Here is a 22,429-nt window from a genome sequence, read left to right as displayed (position 1 = left end):
GAATTCATTACCTGTAAATATAAAAGAAACACTACCTGTTTATAAATTCAAGTCTCTTCTCAAAGATCACTTACTCACTCAAAACCAAATAAATACTGAATAACTGAACCTTATAAATTGTATATCCTAAATGTTACTCACAATTATATCACACAAATGTTAAACCTAGGACCCAATCTAACTTTGTTATTTTTTTAAATACACTATCTAACAGAATACTCCATTCTACAGCATGTACAGCAATGCATGCAACCATATGACCTGTCTTTGTAATACTCATTTGTGCTTTATAGTTATCTGTTTACAATAATGTTTTATCACTGATTTCATCATTGCTTAGTTATTTTTTATTTTTATTATCACACCGGCCGATTCCCACCAAGGCAGGGTGGCCCGAAAAAGAAAAACTTTCACCATCATTCACTCCATCACTGTCTTGCCAGAAGGGTGCTTTACACTACAGTTTTTAAACTGCAACATTAACACCCCTCCTTCAGAGTGCAGGCACTGTACTTCCCATCTCCAGGACTCAAGTCCGGCCTGCCGGTTTCCCTGAATCCCTTCATAAATGTTACTTTGCTCACACTCCAACAGCACGTCAAGTATTAAAAACCATTTGTCTCCATTCACTCCTATCAAACACGCTCAAGCATGCCTGCTGGAAGTCCAAGACCCTCGCACACAAAACCTCCTTTACCCCCTCCCTCCAACCCTTCCTAGGCCGACCCCTACCCCGCCTTCCTTCCACTACAGACTGATACACTCTTGAAGTCATTCTGTTTCGCTCCATTCTCTCTACATGTCCGAACCACCTCAACAACCCTTCCTCAGCCCTCTGGACAACAGTTTTGGTAATCCCGCACCTCCTCCTAACTTCCAAACTACGAATTCTCTGCATTATATTCACACCACACATTGCCCTCAGACATGACATCTCCACTGCCTCCAGCCTTCTCCTCGCTGCAACATTCATCACCCACGCTTCACACCCATATAAGAGCGTTGGTAAAACTATACTCTCATACATTCCCCTCTTTGCCTCCAAGGACAAAGTTCTTTGTCTCCACAGACTCCTAAGTGCACCACTCACTCTTTTTCCCTCATCAATTCTATGATTCACCTCATCTTTCATAGACCCATCCGCTGACACGTCCACTCCCAAATATCTGAATACGTTCACCTCCTCCATACTCTCTCCCTCCAATCTGATATTCAATCTTTCATCACCTAATCTTTTTGTTATCCTCATAACCTTACTCTTTCCTGTATTCACCTTTAATTTTCTTCTTTTGCACACCCTACCAAATTCATCCACCAATCTCTGCAACTTCTCTTCAGAATCTCCCAAGAGCACAGTGTCATCAGCAAAGAGCAGCTGTGACAACTCCCACTTTGTGTGTGATTCTTTATCTTTTAACTCCACGCCTCTTGCCAAGACCCTCGCATTTACTTCTCTTACAACCCCATCTATAAATATATTAAACAACCACGGTGACATCACACATCCTTGTCTAAGGCCTACTTTTACTGGGAAAAAATTTCCCTCTTTCCTACATACTCTAACTTGAGCCTCACTATCCTCGTAAAAACTCTTCACTGCTTTCAGTAACCTACCTCCTACACCATACACTTGCAACATCTGCCACATTGCCCCCCTATCCACCCTGTCATACGCCTTTTCCAAATCCATAAATGCCACAAAGACCTCTTTAGCCTTATCTAAATACTGTTCACTTATATGTTTCACTGTAAACACCTGGTCCACAGACCCCCTACCTTTCCTAAAGCCTCCTTGTTCATCTGCTATCCTATTCTCCGTCTTACTCTTAATTCTTTCAATTATAACTCTACCATACACTTTACCAGGTACACTCAACAGACTTATCCCCCTATAATTTTTGCACTCTCTTTTATCCCCTTTGCCTTTATACAAAGGAACTATGCATGCTCTCTGCCAATCCCTAGGTACCTTACCCTCTTCCATACATTTATTAAATAATTGCACCAACCACTCCAAAACTATATCCCCACCTGCTTTTAACATTTCTATCTTTATCCCATCAATCCCGGCTGCCTTACCCCCTTTCATTTTACCTACTGCCTCACGAACTTCCCCCACACTCACAACTGGCTCTTCCTCACTCCTACAAGATGTTATTCCTCCTTGCCCTATACACGAAATCACAGCTTCCCTATCTTCATCAACATTTAACAATTCCTCAAAATATTCCTTCCATCTTCCCAATACCTCTAACTCTCCATTTAATAACTCTCCTCTCCTATTTTTAACTGACAAATCCATTTGTTCTCTAGGCTTTCTTAACTTGTTAATCTCACTCCAAAACTTAGTTAATCTTAAGTTAATTTTAAGCCAGCCCGTAATGCTATGCATATAAGTGGCTTTGGCATGCTGCTCTTACCTGTATTTTTTTGTACCTCTGTATGTATGCTAAAATTACTAAATAAATAAATAAATAAATAAATAAATGTATGATTGAAAGATGCTTCTTAATGTACACCAAAAATAAAAAAGATGGACAATAAAGAAGGGAGTTCACTTCTCAGCCATTAGCCGCCTCTTTGCGGTATATTTTCGTATGTTTTTTATGGTTGTATACTCGTTTTTTTTTGGTCTCATTTGATAGAATGGAAGATATATTACAGAAATAGACATGATTTTGATTGCTTTCATGACGAAAAGTACCTTGAAATTGAGCTCAAAGTAGCGGAAATGTTCGATTTTTGCTGGTGTTCAATGAACTTGTGTAAGTCAAGTTGGTTAATTTTATTAAGTGTATTCTAACCTAACCACTCTGTAATCCGGCAAACTCAGTAATCCGGCACACTACAGGTCCCAATGATGCCGGATTTGTGATGGAGGACCTGTATTGACAACTCTAAGATTGTAGTGCTGCCAGTGTTATATTGACAACACTAAGCTTGTAGTGTTGCCAGTGTTATATTAATTACACCAAGCTTATAATGTTGCCAATGTTATATTGACAACACTAAGCCTGTAGTGTTGCCAGTGTTATACTGACAACACTAAGCTAGTAGTGTTGCCAGTGTTATACTGATAACACTAAGCTTGTAAGAATCATACAGCATCTGTATATTTGGTCTACGGAGAGAGAGGAAAGCTCTGGTTCAGAGGACCAAGAGCTTTTGAGCAGCATCCAGGTACCACCATGATGGTTGCTGTAATGTTGCCTGATCTCAACCTCTTGAACAACAACTACAATACCCATACAGTAAGTAAACTAGAGCAAATACTGGCTTAAGAAATCTGCAATAAAACACTGATGTTACAAATGTGAATATATTGCTACTTGCAATAACTACTGCGCTATTATATTCTTCGTCTACTTTTGCAACTCTGCACCACTTTTATGACACAAATGTTGCTACAATTACTGCAACACAGTATCATTCACCTACTTTTGGATCGCGTCGCTTTCATGCAAAAAAATTAAGAGAAAATTAAACATTAATATTAACATTAATATTGAGGCACTGTCAAGAAATTTTAATGAAAATAAGATAAAATTTTGGAGTGAGTTAAACAAGTTAAGAAAGCCTTGGGAAAGAATGAATTTGTAAGTTAAAAACAGAGTAGGGGAGTTAGTAGATGGGGAGATGGAGGTATTAGGTAGATGGCGAGAATATTTTGAGGAACTTTTAAATGTTAAGGAAGAAACAGAGGCAGTAATTTCATGCACTGGTCAGGGAGGTATACCATCTTTTAGGAGTGAAGAAGAGCAGAATGTAAGTGTGGGGGAGGTACGTGAGGCATTACGTAGAATGAAAGGGGGTAAAGCAGCTGGAACTGATGGGATCATGACAGAAATGTTAAAAGCAGGGGGGGATATAGTGTTGGAGTGGTTGGTACTTTTGTTTAATAAATGTATGAAAGAGGGGAAGGTACCTAGGGATTGGCGGAGAGCATGTATAGTCCCTTTATATAAAGGGAAAGGGGACAAAAGAGACTGTAAAAATTATAGAGGAATAAGTTTACTGAGTATACCAGGAAAAGTGTACGGTAGGGTTATAATTGAAAGAATTAGAGGTAAGACAGAATGTAGGATTGCGGATGAGCAAGGAGGTTTCAAAGTGGGTAGGGGATGTGTAGATCAAGTGTTTACATTGAAGCATATATGTGAACAGTATTTAGATAAAGGTAGGGAAGTTTTTATTGCATTTATGGATTTAGAAAAGGCATATGATAGAGTGGATAGAGGAGCAATGTGGCAGATGTTGCAAGTATATGGAATAGGTGGTAAGTTATTAAATGCTGTAAAGAGTTTTTATGAGGATAGTGAGGCTCAGGTTAGGGTGTGTAGAAGAGAGGGAGACTACTTCCCGGTAAAAGTAGGTCTTAGACAGGGATGTGTAATGTCACCATGGTTGTTTAATATATTTATAGATGGGGTTGTAAAGGAAGTAAATGCTAGGGTGTTCGGGAGAGGGGTGGGATTAAATTTTGGGGAATCAAATTCAAAATGGGAATTGACACAATTACTTTTTGCTGATGATACTGTGCTTATGGGAGATTCTAAAGAAAAATTGCAAAGGTTAGTGGATGAGTTTGGGAATGTGTGTAAAGGTAGAAAGTTGAAAGTGAACATAGAAAAGAATAAGGTGATGAGGGTGTCAAATGATTTAGATAAAGAAAAATTGGATATCAAATTGGGGAGGAGGAGTATGGAAGAAGTGAATGTTTTCAGATACTTGGGAGTTGACGTGTCGGCGGATGGATTTATGAAGGATGAGGTTAATCACAGAATTGATGAGGGAAAAAAGGTGAGTGGTGCGTAGAGGTATATGTGGAGTAAAAAAAACGTTATCTATGGAGGCAATGAAGGGAATGTATGAAAGTATAGTAGTACCAACACTCTTATATGGGTGTGAAGCTTGGGTGGTAAATGCAGCAGCGAGGAGACGGTTGGAGGCAGTGGAGATGTCCTGTTTAAGGGCAATGTGTGGTGTAAATATTATGCAGAAAATTCGGAGTGTGGAAATTAGGAAAAGGTGTGGAGTTAATAAAAGTATTAGTCAGAGGGCAGAAGAGGGGTTGTTGAGGTGGTTTGGTCATTTAGAGAGAATGGATCAAAGTAGAATGACATGGAAAGCATATAAATCTATAGGGGAAGGAAGGCGGGGTAGGGGTCGTCCTCGAAAAGGTTGGAGAGAGGGGGTAAAGGAGGTTTTGTGGGCAAGGGGCTTGGACTTCCAGCAAGCGTGCGTGAGCGTGTAAGATAGGAGTGAATGGAGACGAATGGTACTTGGGACCTGACGATCTGTTGGAGTGTGAGCAGGGTAATATTTAGTGAAGGGATTCAGGGAAACCGGTTATTTTCATATAGTCGGACTTGAGTCCTGGAAATGGAAAGTACAATGCCTGCACTTTAAAGGAGGGGTTTGGGATATTGGCAGTTTGGAGGGATATGTTGTGTATCTTTATATGTGTATGCTTCTAAACTGTTGTATTCTGAGCACCTCTGCAAAAACAGTGATAATGTGTGAGTATGGTGAAAGTGTTGAATGATGATGAAAGTATTTTCTTTTGGGGGATTTTCTTTCTTTTTTGGGTCACCCTGCCTCGGTGGGACACGGCCGACTTGTTGAAAAAAAAAAAAAAATTAACATGAGGTAAGATAATTAACAAGAACACTATTTAACACAGTATAACAATAACAACACTTATGGTGTGTCAAGAAAACTACTGAACACAATGTAACAATAACAACAGTACTAAACACAGTATAACAATAATAACACTACAAAACACACAATATAACAATAACAACACTACTAAACACACAATATAACAATAACAACACTACTGAACACAATATAACAATAATAACACTACAAAACACACAATATAACAATAATAACACTACTAAACACACAATATAACAATAATAACACTACAAAACACACAATATAACAATAATAACACTACTAAACACACAATATAACAATAATCCAATCTTTATCCCATCAATCCCAGCTGCTTTACCCCCTTTCACTCTATCCACTGCCTCACGCACTTCCCCCACACTCACAACTTGCTCCTCCTCATTCCTACAAGATGTTATTCCTCCTTGCCCTATACACAAAATCACAGCTTCCCTATCATCAATATTTAACAATTCCTCAAAATATTCCCTCCATCTTAATGATACCTTTAACTCTCCATTTAATAACTCTCCTCTCCTATTTCTAATCCTTTCAGGGTCCAGAGGCCAAATCTCAAGAGTGACAGCCAGGGTCCAAAAATTTTTGAAAAAAAAAAAAAAAAAAAAAAAAAAAAAAAAAAAAAAAATAACAGAATTAAAGGTAATATTTTTCTATAGGTAACAAAACAAAACAAAACAAAAAAATTCCAATCAGTACTTTCCAAGATATAGAGGTATGAAGTTGACCCTCAATGACTGGGTGGCGGCAACATTGGCGACTTCCGTAAAGTCGCGTTTTTTTATTTTACTTTTTTGTAACTTTTTTCTTTTATTTTCAAATTTTGTTTTTTCCAGTAACTTTTGTGGCCTGTGAGACCAATATAATGAATAATATATATATGTACACTCGCTGTATTCAACACAATAACTGCAATAACATTTTCATAAATTTTTTGCTTACAATAATTGTTTACAACAAAAAACCATGGAAAAATGTTGTATATTAGTAATGTTCTATTACATATTTACATGTGTACAGTCACTGGACATGTTCCTAGAACTGCTACAGTCTGTGAAAGTCTTTGAAAGGTGTCATGCATAATGGTGTCTTACTCATCTGTGGACCAGTATGATTTTATATTACAGTATGCTTATAGACATGAGGCATAAGGATTATTGTTGCAAAAAACAAATACAGTTCAGCCACAGTTGTCTCCTTCCACCAGTGAATGACAATGCACTTTGTCCTGGCTTGGGTCTCAGTCTGGGCTGGTGCCATATGCTGCATGCTCATGGCACCACCACCACCTACTGACGCAGTGGTCTATACACTCCAATTGTAGCCACATCAATGTCATTTTCATTGTCTATTCCAGGTGTAGGGCCACGGGATGTACTCAGTCCCCTTGGAATTGCATATGGTATAGGGTACTATATGGTACATTGTGCCATATGGTACAGATACAGGGACCCTAATGGAAATAAGTCACTGACTTTTTTTGGGTTATCCCAGGATCTTTACACATATGCTGCTATGTATGATAATCTATGTAAATGTATTTGTGTATACCTGAATAAACTTGCTTGAGTGCATGTGGTGTCGTATATAAGTTTATTCAAATACTATACACAAATACAGATACATAGATTATCATACATAGCAGCATATGTGTGGAGAAACTAAGATAACCCAAAAAAGTAAGTGTGATTTATTTCCATTAGGGTCCCTGTACCCTGTACCATATGGTGCCATAGTGCCATATAGTACATTGTACCATATGGTACAATGTACTAAATCGTTCAAAACCACAGAATTCCTCTTCAGATCCACTTCCATCAGTGTTAGACTATAACTTGGGAAGAAGAGAGCCCCAATTTGCCAGGGAGTGAGAGCTTCATTGCTGCAAGACATGATGAACAAAGCATACAGAGATGGCATTCCCATAATGCAATGTGGGGTGCCCTGATTTTTTGTTTACTGCATACACTGACCACCCAGACCCATTGTCTTAGATGTAGGCCTACCAGCCTTCTCATGCTAAATTTGAAGCCGCTAGAATTTTGGCATAGATCTATAGCTTGGACCCTAGCTTTGAAGCCGTAGATCTACGGGACAGACCCTGAAAGGGTTAACAATCAAATCCATTTGTTCCCTAGGCTTCCTCAACTTATTAATATAACACCAAAACTTTTGCTTATTTTCAACCAAATTTGTTGACAGCATCTCACCCACTTTCTCATTTGCTCTTTTTTTCACATTGCTTCACCACTCTCTTAACCTCTCTTTTCCTCTCCATATAGGGGGTAGGGGAGTTTCGGTGGGGGAAAATAAATGGGATTAAATCTGGAGTATCTGAGAGAGTTAGAGCTAAGGAAGGGGTAGCAGTAATGTTGAAGGATCAGTTATGGAAGGAGAAAAGAGAATATGAATGTGTAAATTCAAGAATTATGTGGATTAAAGTAAAGGTTGGATGCGAAAAGTGGGTCATAATAAGCGTGTATGCACCTGGAGAAGAGAGGAATGCAGAGGAGAGAGAGAGATTTTGGGAGATGTTACGTGATTGTATAGGACCCTTTGAACCAAGTGAGAGAGTAATTGTGGTAGGGGACCTAAATGCTAAAGTAGGAGAAACTTTTAGAGAGGTTGTGGTAGGTAAGTTTGGGGTGCCAGGTGTAAATGATAATGGGAGTCCATTGATTAAACTTTGTATAGAAAGGGGTTTAGTTATAGGTAATACATATTTTAAGAAAAAGAGGATAAATAAGTATACAAGATATGATGTAGGGAGAAATGACAGTAGTTTGTTGGATTATGTATTGGTAGATAAAAGACTGTTGAGTAGACTTCAGGATGTACATGTTCACAGAGGGGGCCACAGATATTATAGGTAGTAGGTTGGTAGACAGCAACCACCCAGGGAAGTACTACCGTCCTGACAGATGACTGTGAAACAGAAACCTGTAACTGTTTTGCATGATGGTAGGATTGCTGGTTTCTTTTTCTTTTTCTCTCTCATAAACACGCTAGATAACAGGGATATCTTGCTACTCCTACTTACACTTGGGTCACACTTCACAGACATGCACATGCATATATATATACATCTAGGTTTTTCTCCTTTTTCTAAATAGCTCTTGATCTTCTTTATTTCTTCTATTGTCCATGGGGAAGTGGAAAAGAATCTTTCCTCTGTAAGCCATGCGTGTCGTATGAGGCGACTAAAATGTAGGGAGCGATGGGCTAGTAACCCCTTCTCCTGTAGACATTTACTAAAAAAGAGAAGAAGAAAAACTTTATAAAACTGGGATGCTTGAATGTGTGTGGATGTAGTGCGGATGACAAGAAACAGATGATTGCTGATGTTATGAATGAAAAGAAGTTGGATGTCCTGGCCCTAAGCAAAACAAAGCTGAAGGGGGTAGAAGAGTTTCGGTGGGGGGAAATAAATGGGATTAAATCTAGAGTATCTGAGAGAGTTAGAGCAAAGGAAGGGGTAGCAGTAATGTTGAAGGATCAGTTATGGAAGGAGAAAAGAGAGTATGAATGTGTAAATTCAAGAATTATGTGGATTAAAGTAAAGGTTGGATGCAAAAAGTGGGTCATAATAAGCATGTATGCACCTGGAGAAGAGAGGAATGCAGAGGAGAGAGAGAGATTTTGGGAGATGTTAAGTGAATGTATAGGAGCCTTTGAACCAAGTGAGAGTGTAATTGTGGTAGGGGACCTAAATGCTAAAGTAGGAGAAACTTTTAGAGAGGGTGTGGTAGGTAAGTTTGGGGTGCCAGGTGTAAATGATAATGGGAGCCCTTTGATTGAACTTTGTATAGAAAGGGGTTTAGTTATAGGTAATACATATTTTAAGAAAAAGAGGATAAATAAGTATACAAGATATGATGTAGGGCAAAATGACAGTAGTTTGTTGGATTATGAATTGGTAGATAAAAGACTGTTGAGTAGACTTCAGGATGTACATGTTTATAGAGGGGCCACAGATATATCAGATCACTTTCTAGTTGTAGCTACACTGAGAGTAAAAGGTAGATGGGATACAAGGAGAACAGAAGCATCAGGGAAGAGAGAGGTGAAGGTTTATAAACTAAAAGAGGAGGCAGTTAGGGTAAGATATAAACAGCTATTGGAGGATAGATGGGCTAATGAGAGCATAGGCAATGGGGTCGAAGAGGTATGGGGTAGGTTTAAAAATGTAGTGCTAGAGTGTTCAGCAGAAGTTTGTGGTTACAGGAAAGTGGGTGTGGGAGGGAAGAGGAGCAATTGGTGGAATGATGTAAAGAGACTAGTAAGGGAGAAAAAGTTAGCATATGAGAAGTTTTTACAAAGTAGAAGTGATGCAAGGAGGGAAGAGTATATGGAGAAAAAGAGAGAGGTTAAGAGCAAATGAGAGAGTGGGTGAGATGTTATAAACAAATTTTGTTGAAAATAAGAAAAAGTTTTGGAGTGAGATTAACAAGTTAAGGAAGCCTAGAGAACAAATGGATCTGTCAGTTAAAAATAGGAGAGGAGAGTTATTAAATGGAGAGTTAGAGGTATTGGGAAGATGGAGGGAATATTTTGAGGAACTGTTAAATGTTGATGAAGATAGGGAAGCTGTGATTTCGTGTATAGGGCAAAGAGGAATAACATCTTGTAGGAGTGACGAAGAGCCAGTTGTGAGTGTGGGGGAAGTTCGTGAGGCAGTAGGTAAAATGAAAGGGGGTAAGGCAGCCGGGATTGATGGGATAAAGATAGAAATGTTAAAAGCAGGTGGGGATATACTTTTGGAGTGGTTGGTGCAATTATTTAATAAATGTATGGAAGAGGGTAAGGTACCTAGGGATTGGCAGAGAGCATGCATAGTTCCTTTGTATAAAGGCAAAGGGGACAAAAGAGTGTAAAAATTATAGGGGGAGAAGTCTGTTGAGTATACCTGGTAAAGTGTATGGTAGAGTTATTATTGAAAGAATTAAGAGTAAGACGGAGAATAGGATAGCAGATGAACAAGGAGGCTTTAGGAAAGGTAGGGGGTGTGTGGACCAGGTGTTTACAGTGAAACATATAAGTAAACAGTATTTAGATAAGGCTAAAGAGGTCTTTGTGGCATTTATGGATTTGGAAAAGGAGTATGACAGGGGGGATAGGGGGGTCAATGTGGCAGATGTTGCAGGTGCATGGTGTAGGAGGTAAGTTACTGAAAGCAGTGAAGAGTTTTTACGAGGATAGTGAGGCTCAAGTTAGAGTATGTAGGAAAGAGGGAGATTATTTCCCAGTAAAAGTAGGCCTTAGACAAGGATGTGTGATGTCACCGTGGTTGTTTAATATATTTATAGATGGGGTTGTAAGAGAAGTAAATGTGAGGGTCTTGGCAAGAGGCGTGGAGTTAAAAGATAAAGAATCACACATAAAGTGGGAGTTGTCACAGTTGCTCTTTGCTGATGACACTGTGCTCTTGGGAGATTCTGAAGAGAAGTTGCAGAGATTGGTGGATGAATTTGGTAGGGTGCGCAAAAGAAAATTAAAAGTGAATACAGGAAAGAATAAGGTTATGAGGATAACAAAAAGATTAGGTGATGAAAGATTGGATATCAGATTGGAGGGAGAGAGTATGGAGGAGGTGAATGTATTCAGATATTTGGGTGTGGACATGTCAGTGGATGGATCTATGAAAGACGAGGTGAATCATAGAACTGATGAGGGGAAAAGGGTGAGTGGTGCACTTAGGAGTCTGTGGAGACAAAGAACTTTGTCCTTGGAGGCAAAGAGGGAAATGTTTGAGAGTATAGTTTTACCAACGCTCTTATATGGGTGTGAAGCATGGGTGATGAATGTTGCAGCGAGGAGAAGGCTGGAGGCAGTGGAGATGTCATGTCTGAGGGCAATGTGTGGTGTGAATATAATGCAGAGAATTCGTAGTTTGGAAGTTAGGAGGAGGTGCGGGATTACCAAAACTGTTGTCCAGAGGGCTGAGGAAGGGTTGTTGAGGTGGTTCGGACATGTAGAGAGAATGGAGCGAAACAGAATGACTTCAAGAGTGTATCAGTCTGTAGTGGAAGGAAGGCAGGGTAGGGGTCGGCCTAGGAAAGGTTGGAGGGAGGGGGTAAAGGTGGTTTTGTGTGCGAGGGGCTTGGACTTCCAGCAGGCATGCGTGAGCGTGTTTGATAGGAGTGAGTGGAGACAAATGGTTTTTAATACTTGACGTGCTGTTGGAGTGTTCACAATAGTAACATTTTGTTAGTGGGATGAATTGTAAAGGACCTGCCTAGTATGGGCCAACAGGCCTGCTGCAGTGTTCCTCCATTCTTATGTTCTTATTTATGAAGGGATTCAGGGAAACTGGCAGGCCGGACTTGAGTCCTGGAGATGGGAAGTACAGTGCCTGCACTCTAAAGGAGGGGTGTTAATGTTGCAGTTTAAAAACTGTAGTGTAAAGCACTCTTCTGGCAAGACAGTGATGGAGTGAATGATGGTGAAAGTTTTTATTTTTTGGGTCACCCTGCCTTGGTGGGAATCAGCCAGTGTGTTAATAATAAAAAAAAAAAAAAATATTCCTCCCTCCTTGCATCACTTCTACTATGTAAAAACCTCTCATATGCTAACTTCTCTCTTACTAATCTCTTTACATCATCATTCCACCAATTGCTCTTCTTCCCTCCCTCACCCACTTTCCTGTAACCACAAACTCCTGCTAAACACACTAACACTACATTCTTAAACCTACCCCATACATCTTCAACCCCATTGCCTATACTCTCAGTAGCTCATCTATCCTCCAGTAGTTGTTTATATCTTACCCTAACTGCCTCTTCCTGTAATTTATAAACCTTCAACTCTCTCTTACTTGATGCTTCCATTTTCCTCTATCCCATCTACCTTTTACTCTCACTGTAGCTACAACTAAAAAGTGATCTGATACATCTGTGGCCCCTCTGGTATTATATTAGTGTATAAAAGTGACTAATATCCCATCAAGCAAATGTCCTAAATTTGCTTATAACAGATAAGCTAACTGCAGATATAAATCCAGATGTCCCCCTGTTAACCCTTTTGCGGCCAAGTTTCTAGGCCTATTGTGTATCCATATGTTGTGCTGCCAACCACAGGATAGATACAGGGTGCACAATAAACTAGCCACTACCGTCCATAGGATGGATATGGGGTACACACTAAACTAGCCACTTCAGTGGCAAAATCTCTAAACTATATTATGTAACATCTGATGTGATCAATATTGTGCATTTATTTTTGTTTAATGTTGTTAAGTAAGATTCAGTAAGGAAGAGCATTATATTACAAGGAAGCCAGAAATACACACTTCTTGCCTGCATATGTGATCTTACCTGAGTGTACTTAATTTCAGCATATCTGGTATAATAAAGATGATTGTGAGGATTGGTGAGTATTAACTCCTCCATACAGAAGGCAGCTTTGCTGTAGTCACCTTCCTTCAAGTACAGATCACACAACTCTTGCCAAGCTTCACCATCAGACATGAATCTGACACAGAGAAAATAATATTAGACATAATGATACTGTTATCTTAGTAAAAATAACTTTTATTAAGTATAGGAGGGCCCTGCTTATACAGCAGGTTAGGTTCCAAGTTATTGCTGTAAATTGAAAATCACTGAAAAGTGACAAATAGCCTTTCTTTCATTTTCAAATGCATATAAAAACCTGATACGTTTACACTATCATATATTAACCCTTAAACTGTCCAAATGTAGATCTACGTCCACATGCGGGGGGCTCCGAACATAGATCTACGTTTTTTACATGCTTTCAAATGGGGAAAATCAAGGTCGGAGTGCTACGCACGTGAACGTAGATCTACGTTTGGACAGTTTAAGGGTTAAATAAGCAATAAAGTTAGGCCTTAAAAGTGTCTCTACAGTACACACATTACTTAAAATATTTTTGTCCTTAGCTTATAGTGAGTGAATGTATTTATTGTAGGAAGTCTGAATAAATGAAGAATGAGTATAACTGAAAACCACTGCATTAAAATGAAATGCTGTAAAGTGAAGCCTGCCTGTGTGTTTGTCCAGTGAAGCTGCACTACTACAACAGTCTTACTGGTAGCAACTATAACCAGGATCTTACACCTACCCTCTACTTCCTGGTTACATCAACATACACTCCTCCCAGGATCTTACACCTGCTCTGTACTTTCTGGTAATACCTACATGCTGGACTGTTATGCCACTGTACAATATTATTGTTATGCTGACTTACTTTTGTATACTATGTACATTATTGCTCATCATAAAAATATCTACAAAGATTCCCACATAGTGTATTTGCATACTATGCTTCTATCACAGTGTACTTTCAACATCGTACGATCTCAAAAATATAACTAAATAACTATTAGAATTGTAAATAGGTCCAACATACTAGTACGTATGCAGGCAATGTCTGTGTGTCTAACATACTAGTACACACAATTTTTCATGCCTTTAAATCTGCCACCTGTCAACATTTTTGACCTCAGCACAACTCTCTGGGTCATCTACAACGTCTTTATTCTAATGAAGAAAATCTAAGTCCAGGTGCATCCACACAGTGCATCATGGTTAATTATGAAGGTGATAAACTATGTGCCCAACATGCTAGTACACACAATAAAACCAGAACCCATTCCACCACCTATATCTGGAGTATACCTGGAGGGTGTTCCAGGGGTCAACACCCCTGTGGCCCAGTCCATGACCAGGAGTATACCTGGAGGGTGTTCAGGGGGTCCATGACCAGGAGTATACCTGGAGGGTGTTCTGGGGTCCATGACCAGATTAAGCCAATAAATTTAAGCAATGTGATATTTCCATGTTTTCATGAGTATTACACCTTTAAACAACTGTAATATCATAAGACTGTTTTGTAAATACAGTGGAACCTCAAAAATCGAACGTATCACATATCGAACGTTTCGAAAATAAGACCATTTTTTCGGACAAACTGTGTCCCTATTATCAAACGCGCCCCTATTTTCAGACCGCCGGGTACGGGACCTGTCCGCTGGCTCGCTCTCTCTGCATCCCCGTGCAGGTGCCGTGAGCAGTCTAGCTTTGCTTATGCTTGAGTGAACACTAACCTGCGATATCATTCACACATTTTACGATTATTTAATTGTGTTTAGTGCTTGTGGGACTGTGAAATAAGCTGCCATGGGCCTAAAGAAACTTGCTAGCGGTACCCCTGTGGTAAAGAAAGTGAGAAACACCATAGATGTGAAGAAGGAAATAATACAGAAGTATGAGATTGGAGTGAGACTTGTTGAGCTTGCCAGGATGTACAGATGACTGTGGACAGTTATTTTGCGAGACAGAAACAGACAACTGTGGAGTTATTTTGTGAGACAAACAGACGATTGTGGACAGTTATTTTGTGAGACAGAAACAGACGACTGTGGAGTTATTTTGAGACAAACAGACGATTGTGGACAGTTATTTTGTGAGACAGAAACAGACGACTGTGGACAGTTATTTTGTGAGACAGAAACAGACAATTGTGGAGTTATTTTGTGAGACAAACAGACGATTGTGGACAGTTATTTTGTGAGACAGAAACAGACGACTGTGGACAGTTATTTTGTGAGACAGAAACAGACGACTGTGGACAGTTATTTTGTGAGACAGCAACAGATGACTGTAGACAGTTATTTTGTGAGACTGGGGTCCAATGACTCTCAAGCTGGTCCTAGTGGCATTAAAATACAGAGAAGGGAAGCAACCCCAGAGAGGGCTTTGATACCGGAAGTCCTCATGGGGGGGATTCTCCTTCCAAACAATAACTTGATTGGGCAATTTCATGTGCTCAATCGATAAAGTGGAAGACATACTAGCAAAATAGCTAAGAATTCGGTCAACTGGAACAGTGTAATTGGCCTAAAATAGGACTCAAATTGGGCAAAATCACCAATGCATAAATATCACTGACGACAAAAATCGTGACAGCGTAATTTCATCAGTTTTCCATCAAATTTCTTTCTCTTTTTTTTATTTCCTTCAGAAAAAGATTCTCTGCCATTTCATAAGAAAAAATAATTTATTTTTTTGAAAATTCTTGGACAGTGTGGACAAGTTTCTGATGGAGGTCTGGACAGTGAAAGGGTTAACCCTCTCAGGGTCGAGAAGCCCTCTCAGAAACTTGTTCTCAAGGTCAAAAATTTTTCAGAAAAAAAATTTTTTTGTTTCTTATGAAATGATAGAGAATCTTTTCCCGATCATAATGACACCAAAAGTATGAAATTTGATGGAAAACTTATGGAATTATGCTCTCGTGAAGTTAGCAGTCTCGACAATGTTCACGCATCGGCGATTTCACCCACTTTGAGCCCTATTTTCAGCCAATTCCAGTGTACTAGTCGACAAAAATCATATCTATTTTGCTAGAACTCCATTTTTTCTATTGAATGAGTACAAGAAACCACCCATATACTGATTTCAACTATCCAATAAACTGGTCAGAAATTGCCAATGTTGCCAATTTCACACAAATTCAGAAGATGCCAATTTCCAAATAGGGTCCAGAATAAACAAGACAGACATTCCTGGCACTAAAATAACATTTTCTCTGTTCATTAGTCATGTTCCCACGCCCCTCTTACATCCCTTTTGCTTTCCACTTTGAATTTTTATTCTCACAAAAAATAGAAGGTTTACTGTTATGCAGACTACTGCATTAGTGTAGAAATGGTATAGAAATGGTATAAATAGTATCAGCACACTTTTGAAAGAATATTAGACTCACCAGTTGTATTGGACGTTTGGAATGATTTGTTTACTTTTGAACTTTGGTAAAAATCGAACATTTCTGCTATTTTGAGCTCAATTTCAAGGTACTTTTCATTATGAAACCAATCAAAATCATCTCAATTTCTGTAGTAGGTCTTTGAATCTATAAAATGAGACCAGGAAAACTAAAATACAACCATAAATACCATACGAAAATACACTGCAAAGTCGCTGTTTTAAACCAAAAACACGGTCGGAATTTTTTTTTCTCATTATGCACTGTGTGCTCCAGGATTTTTTTTATACTGTGCACACTGACTACATAGACCCATTCTTTCATATGTAGGCCTACCAGCTTTCTCTCACTAGATTTGAAGGCGCTAGAATTTAGGCGTACTAGTACGTCAATAACCCTGGTGCGTAAGCCGTACTAGTACGTCGGAAACCCTGAAAGGGTTAAGTACCTCAGAGGTCGTAGTTTCAGTCGGCCTGAAATGCATGCCATAAAAGGAGCTTTTCAAAAAAAAATGTACAATAAAATATGTGGTTCAAGATGTGAATAAACACCTTGTGTTTTTTTTTTGGGGGGGGGGGAGGGGGAGGGGGAGGGGGAGGGGGGGGAGGGGGGGGAATAAACTTGTGACTTTTACTCTGCCTTCCAACATAGCTTTCCATATGCAGCTGGAGATTATAACACTGCAATACTTATGCCAATAATATATGATAAATGAGCAGTGATAAAAGAGGTGAAGAGAGTGGTGAGGGAGTGCAAAAGGAGAGCAAATGATAGAGTGCATGAGGCAATGTTAAATTTTGCTGAGAATAAAAATATTTTTTTGGAGATAAATAGGTTAAAAAATGCCTAGAGAACAAATGGACTTCACAGTTAAAAAAAACAGAATAGGGGAGTTAGATGGGAAATTGGATGTATGGGGAAGATGGAGGGAATATTTTGAATAACTGTTAAATGTTGATGAAGAGAGAGGGAGGCAGTGATTTTATACACCAACCAGGGAGGTATAACATCTTTCAGGAGTGAAGACGAGCCAGATGTGAGTGTGAGGGATGTGTGGGTACAATGAAAGGGGGTAAAGCAGCTAGAACTGATGGGATCATGACAGAAATGTTAAAAGCAGGTGGGGATATAGTTTTGGAGTGACTGGTACTTTTGTTCAATAAATGTATAAAAGAGGGAAGATACCTTGAGACTGGCAGAGAGCGTGCATAGATCCTTTATATAAAGAGAAGGAAAACAAAAACAGATAGTAGGTTGGTAGACAGCAATCACCCAGGGAGGTACTACCATCCTGTCAAGTGAGTGTAAAACACAAACTTGTACTTTCTTTGCATGATGGTAGGATTGCTGGTGTCTTTTTTCTGTCTCATAAACATGCATTATTTCAGGTACGTCTTGCTACTTCTACTTACACTTAGGTCACACTACACATATATGTACAAGCATATATATATATACACACACCCCTCTGGGTTTTCTTCTATTTTCTTTCTAGTTCTTGTTCTTGTTTATTTCCTCTTATCTCCATGGGGAAGTGGAACAGAATTCTTCCTCCATAAGTCACTCGTGTCGTAAGAGGCGAGTAAAATGCTGGGAGCAAGGGGCTAGTAACCCCTCCTCCTGCACAAACTACTAAATTTTAAAAAAAGAAACTTTTTTTTTTTTTCTATTTAGGTCACCCTGCCTCGGTGGATATGGCCGGTGTGATAAAGAAAAAAATAGGTTCACTGATTATACCAGGTAAAGTGTATGGTAGGGTTAATATTAAAGGAAAAACAGAGAGCAGAATCACAGATGAACAAGGAGACTTTAGAATGGGTAGTGGATGTGTTGACCAAGTGTTTACATTGAATTGCTGAATTTATGGATTTAGAAAAGGCATATGACAGGGTGGATAGGGGAACAATGTGGCAGATGTTGCAAGTGTATAGAACAGGTATGATACTAAATGCTGTCAAGTTTTTATGAAGATAATGAAGCTAAGGTTAGGGTGTGTAGGAGAGAGGGAGATTACTTCCCAGTAATAGTAGGTCTTAGACAGGGTTGTATAATGTCACCACGGTTATTGTAAAAGAAATAAATGCTAGGGCATTGGGGAGAGGGGTGGGACTAAATTATTGGGAATCAAATACAAAATTGGAGATGACACAGTTACTTTTTGCTGAAGATACTGTGCTTTTTGGGAGATTCTAAAGGAGGGGTTTGGGATATCTGTTGTTTAGGGTGACATTTAAACAGTCGTATCTGTACACCTCTGGCAAAACAATGAGTGTGTGAATGATGGTGTGTTTCTTATTTGGGTCACCTGAATCTTGAAGTTATTAAACAAAAGTTGAAAACCACTCACCTATAGTGAAAGTTACTTTACATTTTACCTTTAAGCCTCATGTACAGTGGTCCCTTGATAATCGCAAGGCTCAATAGTCGTAATTTTCTAAAATCGTAACGTTTTCGTCAAAACAGTGGCTTGCTAATCGTAGTTTGACTTGCGAATAGTCACTTGTCTGGGACCCGTACGCACGGCTCTGAGCCGTTCCCAGCCAGTGTGCCATTGTTTACCAGTGAGCGACGGTCCCCTCACTTGCTCATACGAAATATTTCATAATATTCCATTCATTTTAGTGCTTGCAACTACTAAATAAGCTACCATGGCTCCAAAGAAAGCTCCTAGCCCCAAGCCTTTGGTAAAGAAGGTGAGAAATACGATTGAATTTAAGAAAAACATCATTGAACAAAATGGAAGTGGCGTACATGTGGCCAAACTGGCCAGGATGTGTAACAAACCCCATACAACCATAGCTTCCATCGTGGCCATGAAAAAGGAAATCAAGGAAGCTGTTGTCGCAAAGAGAGTAAATATGCTGACAAAAATGAGATCACCAGTACTCGAAGATGTTGAGAAGTTATTATTGGTGTGGATAAACGAGAAACAATTAGCAGGAGATAGTCTTATGACGTCGATTATTTGTGAAAAGGCTAGGCAGTTCCACAACGATCTGGTAAAGAAATTGCCTGCAACGAGTACTGATATTTGTGAATTTAAGGCCAGCAAAGGTTGGTTTGAGAGATTTAAGAACCATAGTGTGATAAGGCATGGTGAGGCTGCCAGTTCAGATAAAATTACAGCTACAAAATTCGTAAGTGAATTCCAGGAGTACATAGAGGCTGAAGGACTGAAACCTGAACAAGTGTTCAATTGTGACGAAACAGGCCTCTTTTGGAAGAAAATGCCAAAGAGGACCTATATTACTCAGGAGGAAAAGGGACTGCCAGGACACAAGCCTATGAAAGACAGGCTGATGCTCATGTTCTGTGCTAATGCTAGTGGGGATTTCAGAGTGAAGCCGTTACTAGTGCACCATTCTGAAAATCCCAGTGTGTTCAGGAAAAACAATGTTATGAAGAGTAAATTGTGTGTGTTTTGGAAATCTAATAGTAAGGCATGGGTCACAAGGGAAATTTTCGTTGAGTGGTTCAAAGAAGTGTTTGGCCCTAGTGTGAAGAATTACCTCCTGGAAAAGAAATTGGATCTCAAGTGCATCCTATTAATGGACAATGCACCTGCTCATCCTCCAAACTTGGATGACCTAATTTTGGAGGAGTTTGGGTTCATCACAGTAAAGTTCTTGCCCCCGAATACCACTCCTCTCCTCCAGCCCATGGACCAGCAGGTCATTTCAAACTTTAAAAAACTCTACACCAAAGCAATGTTTCAAAGGTGCTTTAATGTGACCTCAGACACTCACTTGACCCTAAGAGATTTTTGGAAAGAACACTTCAGTAACCTCCACTGCATAAGCCTTATAGGTAAGTCTTGGGAGGGAGTGACTACCAGGACTTTGAACTCTGCTTGGAGAAAATTGTGGCCAGATTGTGTCCACAAGAGGGATTTTGAAGGGTTTGGGGCTGACCCTGATGAGCCTATGTCAGTTGTTAAATCTATTGTGGCACTGGGGAGTTCTATGGGGTTGGATGTGAGTTTGGAGGATGTGGAAGAGTTGGTGGAGGACCACAACAAAGAGCTCACCACTGAGGAGCTGCAAGAGCTTCAGCAGGAAGAGCAACAGATCACAGCTCAGAATCTTGCTGCAGAGGAGGAGGAAGAGAGATAGAAGAAGTTGCCTTCTTCAGAAATTAAGGAGATTTTTGAAATGTGGGGTAAGATGGAAAGATTTATGGAGAAACATCACCCTGACAAGGCTGTTGTAAGCCATGTTGGCAACTTGTACAGTGACAAAGTCTTGGCCCATTTTAGGGAAGTGTTAAAGAGATGCCAGAAACAGAGCTCTCTGGACAGTTTTTTTTTGTGAGACAGGACTCCAGTGACTCTCAAGCTGGTCCTAGTGGCATTAAGAAACAGAGAAGTAACCCCAGAAAAGCACTTGGTACCTGAGGTGTTGATGGAAGGGGATTCCCCTTCCAAAGAGTAACGAATGCAATCTCTCTCCTCCCCCAGTCTTCCATACACTAAGAAGAATCGCCAATAAAGGTAAGTGTTATGTTGTTAATGTTTCATTCATCATGTCCCATTGTTAATGTTGCAGTTTAAAAACTGTAGTGTAAAGCACCCTTCTGGCAAGACAGTGATGGAGTGAATGATGGTGAAAGTTTTTCTTTTTCGGGCCACCCTGCCTTGGTGGGAATCGGCCAGTGTGATGATAAAAAAAAAATATCTATATTTCATGTAAAAAATTTTTTGTTTTAATACTTCTGGGTGTCAGGAACGAATTAATTGTATTTACATTATTTCTTATGGGGAAAATTGACTCGAAAATCGTAAATTTCGATAATAGTCACACTTCCAGGAACGGATTAATTACGAAAAATGAGGGACCACTGTACTTCAATATAAAAAAATATTGAATAATCAAAGAGAAGATGTTACTAACATTTTGAGGTATTCAGTGAGTTCTTTAATAGCATCAGCAATTCTTCCTTGGCCTCGCAGTACAGCAACTTTTCGTTTCCGTGCTGTGGAATTTGTTTCGTCTTGACGAATAATGCTGTCATACACGTCCATAGCCTCGTCAAATCTGTACACAAGAAAATTATGAGAATGTAGCAGGACACATGTCAGTAACAGAAGAGGTAACACAACTTCCAGTGTCCTAGCCATCAGTTAGTACACAAGTGTCCAATACTGTATATGATAGACATGTTCCAGGACAGTAATACATGTAACAAAATTACATAAAGTAACACTAATTCTGCACATAAAACATAAGGGAAGGACATGTTGCAACACCTGGACTCCACAGCTCCAACACTCTTTTATAATACTGAATATTATGTGAGTAATACTGTACAGTGTATTATAATAAACAAGAAACTGTTATCATCGTACATCAGCAACTAACAGTGACATTAAACTATCTATGTGTGCTGTCAACCCTCTTTCTGTTATTATGGTGCAGTGTTATGATGGTGGTAAAGCTCCACCCTCTTTCTGTTATTATGGTGCAGTGTTATGATGGTGGTAAAGCTCCACACTCTTACTGTTATTATGGTGCAATGTTATGATGGTGGTAAAGCTCCACCCTCTTTCTGTTATTATGGTGCAGTGTTATGATGGTGGTAAAGCTCCACCCTCTTTCTGTTATTATGGTGCAATGTTATGATGGTGGTAAAGCTCCACACTCTTACTGTTATTATGGTGCAATGTTATGATGGTGGTAAAGCTCCATCCTCTTTCTGTTATTATGGTGCAGTGTTATGATGGTGGTAAAGCTCCACACTCTTTCTGTTATTATGGTGCAGTGTTATGATGGTGGTAAAGCTCCATCCTCTTTCTGTTATTATGGTGCAGTGTTATGATGGTGGTAAAGCTCCATCCTCTTTCTGTTATTATGGTGCAGTGTTATGATGGTGGTAAAGCTCCATCCTCTTTCTGTTATTATGGTGCAGTGTTATGATGGTGGTAAAGCTCCACCCTCTTTCTGTTATTATGGTGCAGTGTTATGATGGTGGTAAAGCTCCACACTCTTACTGTTATTATGGTGCAGTG

At 39.4% G+C, this 22,429-nt stretch overlaps 1 protein-coding gene across 2 annotated transcripts in view; it reads right to left on the bottom strand.

Annotated features, from left to right (window-relative positions):
- LOC128701814 (ER membrane protein complex subunit 2) overlaps nucleotides 1-22,429 on the bottom strand; it is an 85,556-nt gene that overhangs the window by 29,417 nt on the left and 33,710 nt on the right. The window contains exons 4-6 of one of the 2 annotated variants that reach the window (XM_070099873.1): nucleotides 21,315-21,458; nucleotides 13,014-13,170; nucleotides 3,439-3,453 (exon numbers count right to left, since the gene is read on the bottom strand). In XM_070099873.1, the coding sequence (XP_069955974.1) occupies nucleotides 3,439-3,453; nucleotides 13,014-13,170; nucleotides 21,315-21,458 (316 nt within the window). The remainder of the gene's footprint in view (nucleotides 1-3,438; nucleotides 3,454-13,013; nucleotides 13,171-21,314; nucleotides 21,459-22,429) is intronic. The other variant, XM_053795722.1, reaches the window with a different exon arrangement.

The sequence above is a fragment of the Cherax quadricarinatus genome, chromosome 69 (assembly GCF_038502225.1).
Source record: "Cherax quadricarinatus isolate ZL_2023a chromosome 69, ASM3850222v1, whole genome shotgun sequence".
Taxonomy (NCBI): Eukaryota; Metazoa; Arthropoda; class Malacostraca; order Decapoda; family Parastacidae; genus Cherax; species Cherax quadricarinatus.
This window is presented reverse-complemented; position numbering and strand designations above follow the sequence as displayed.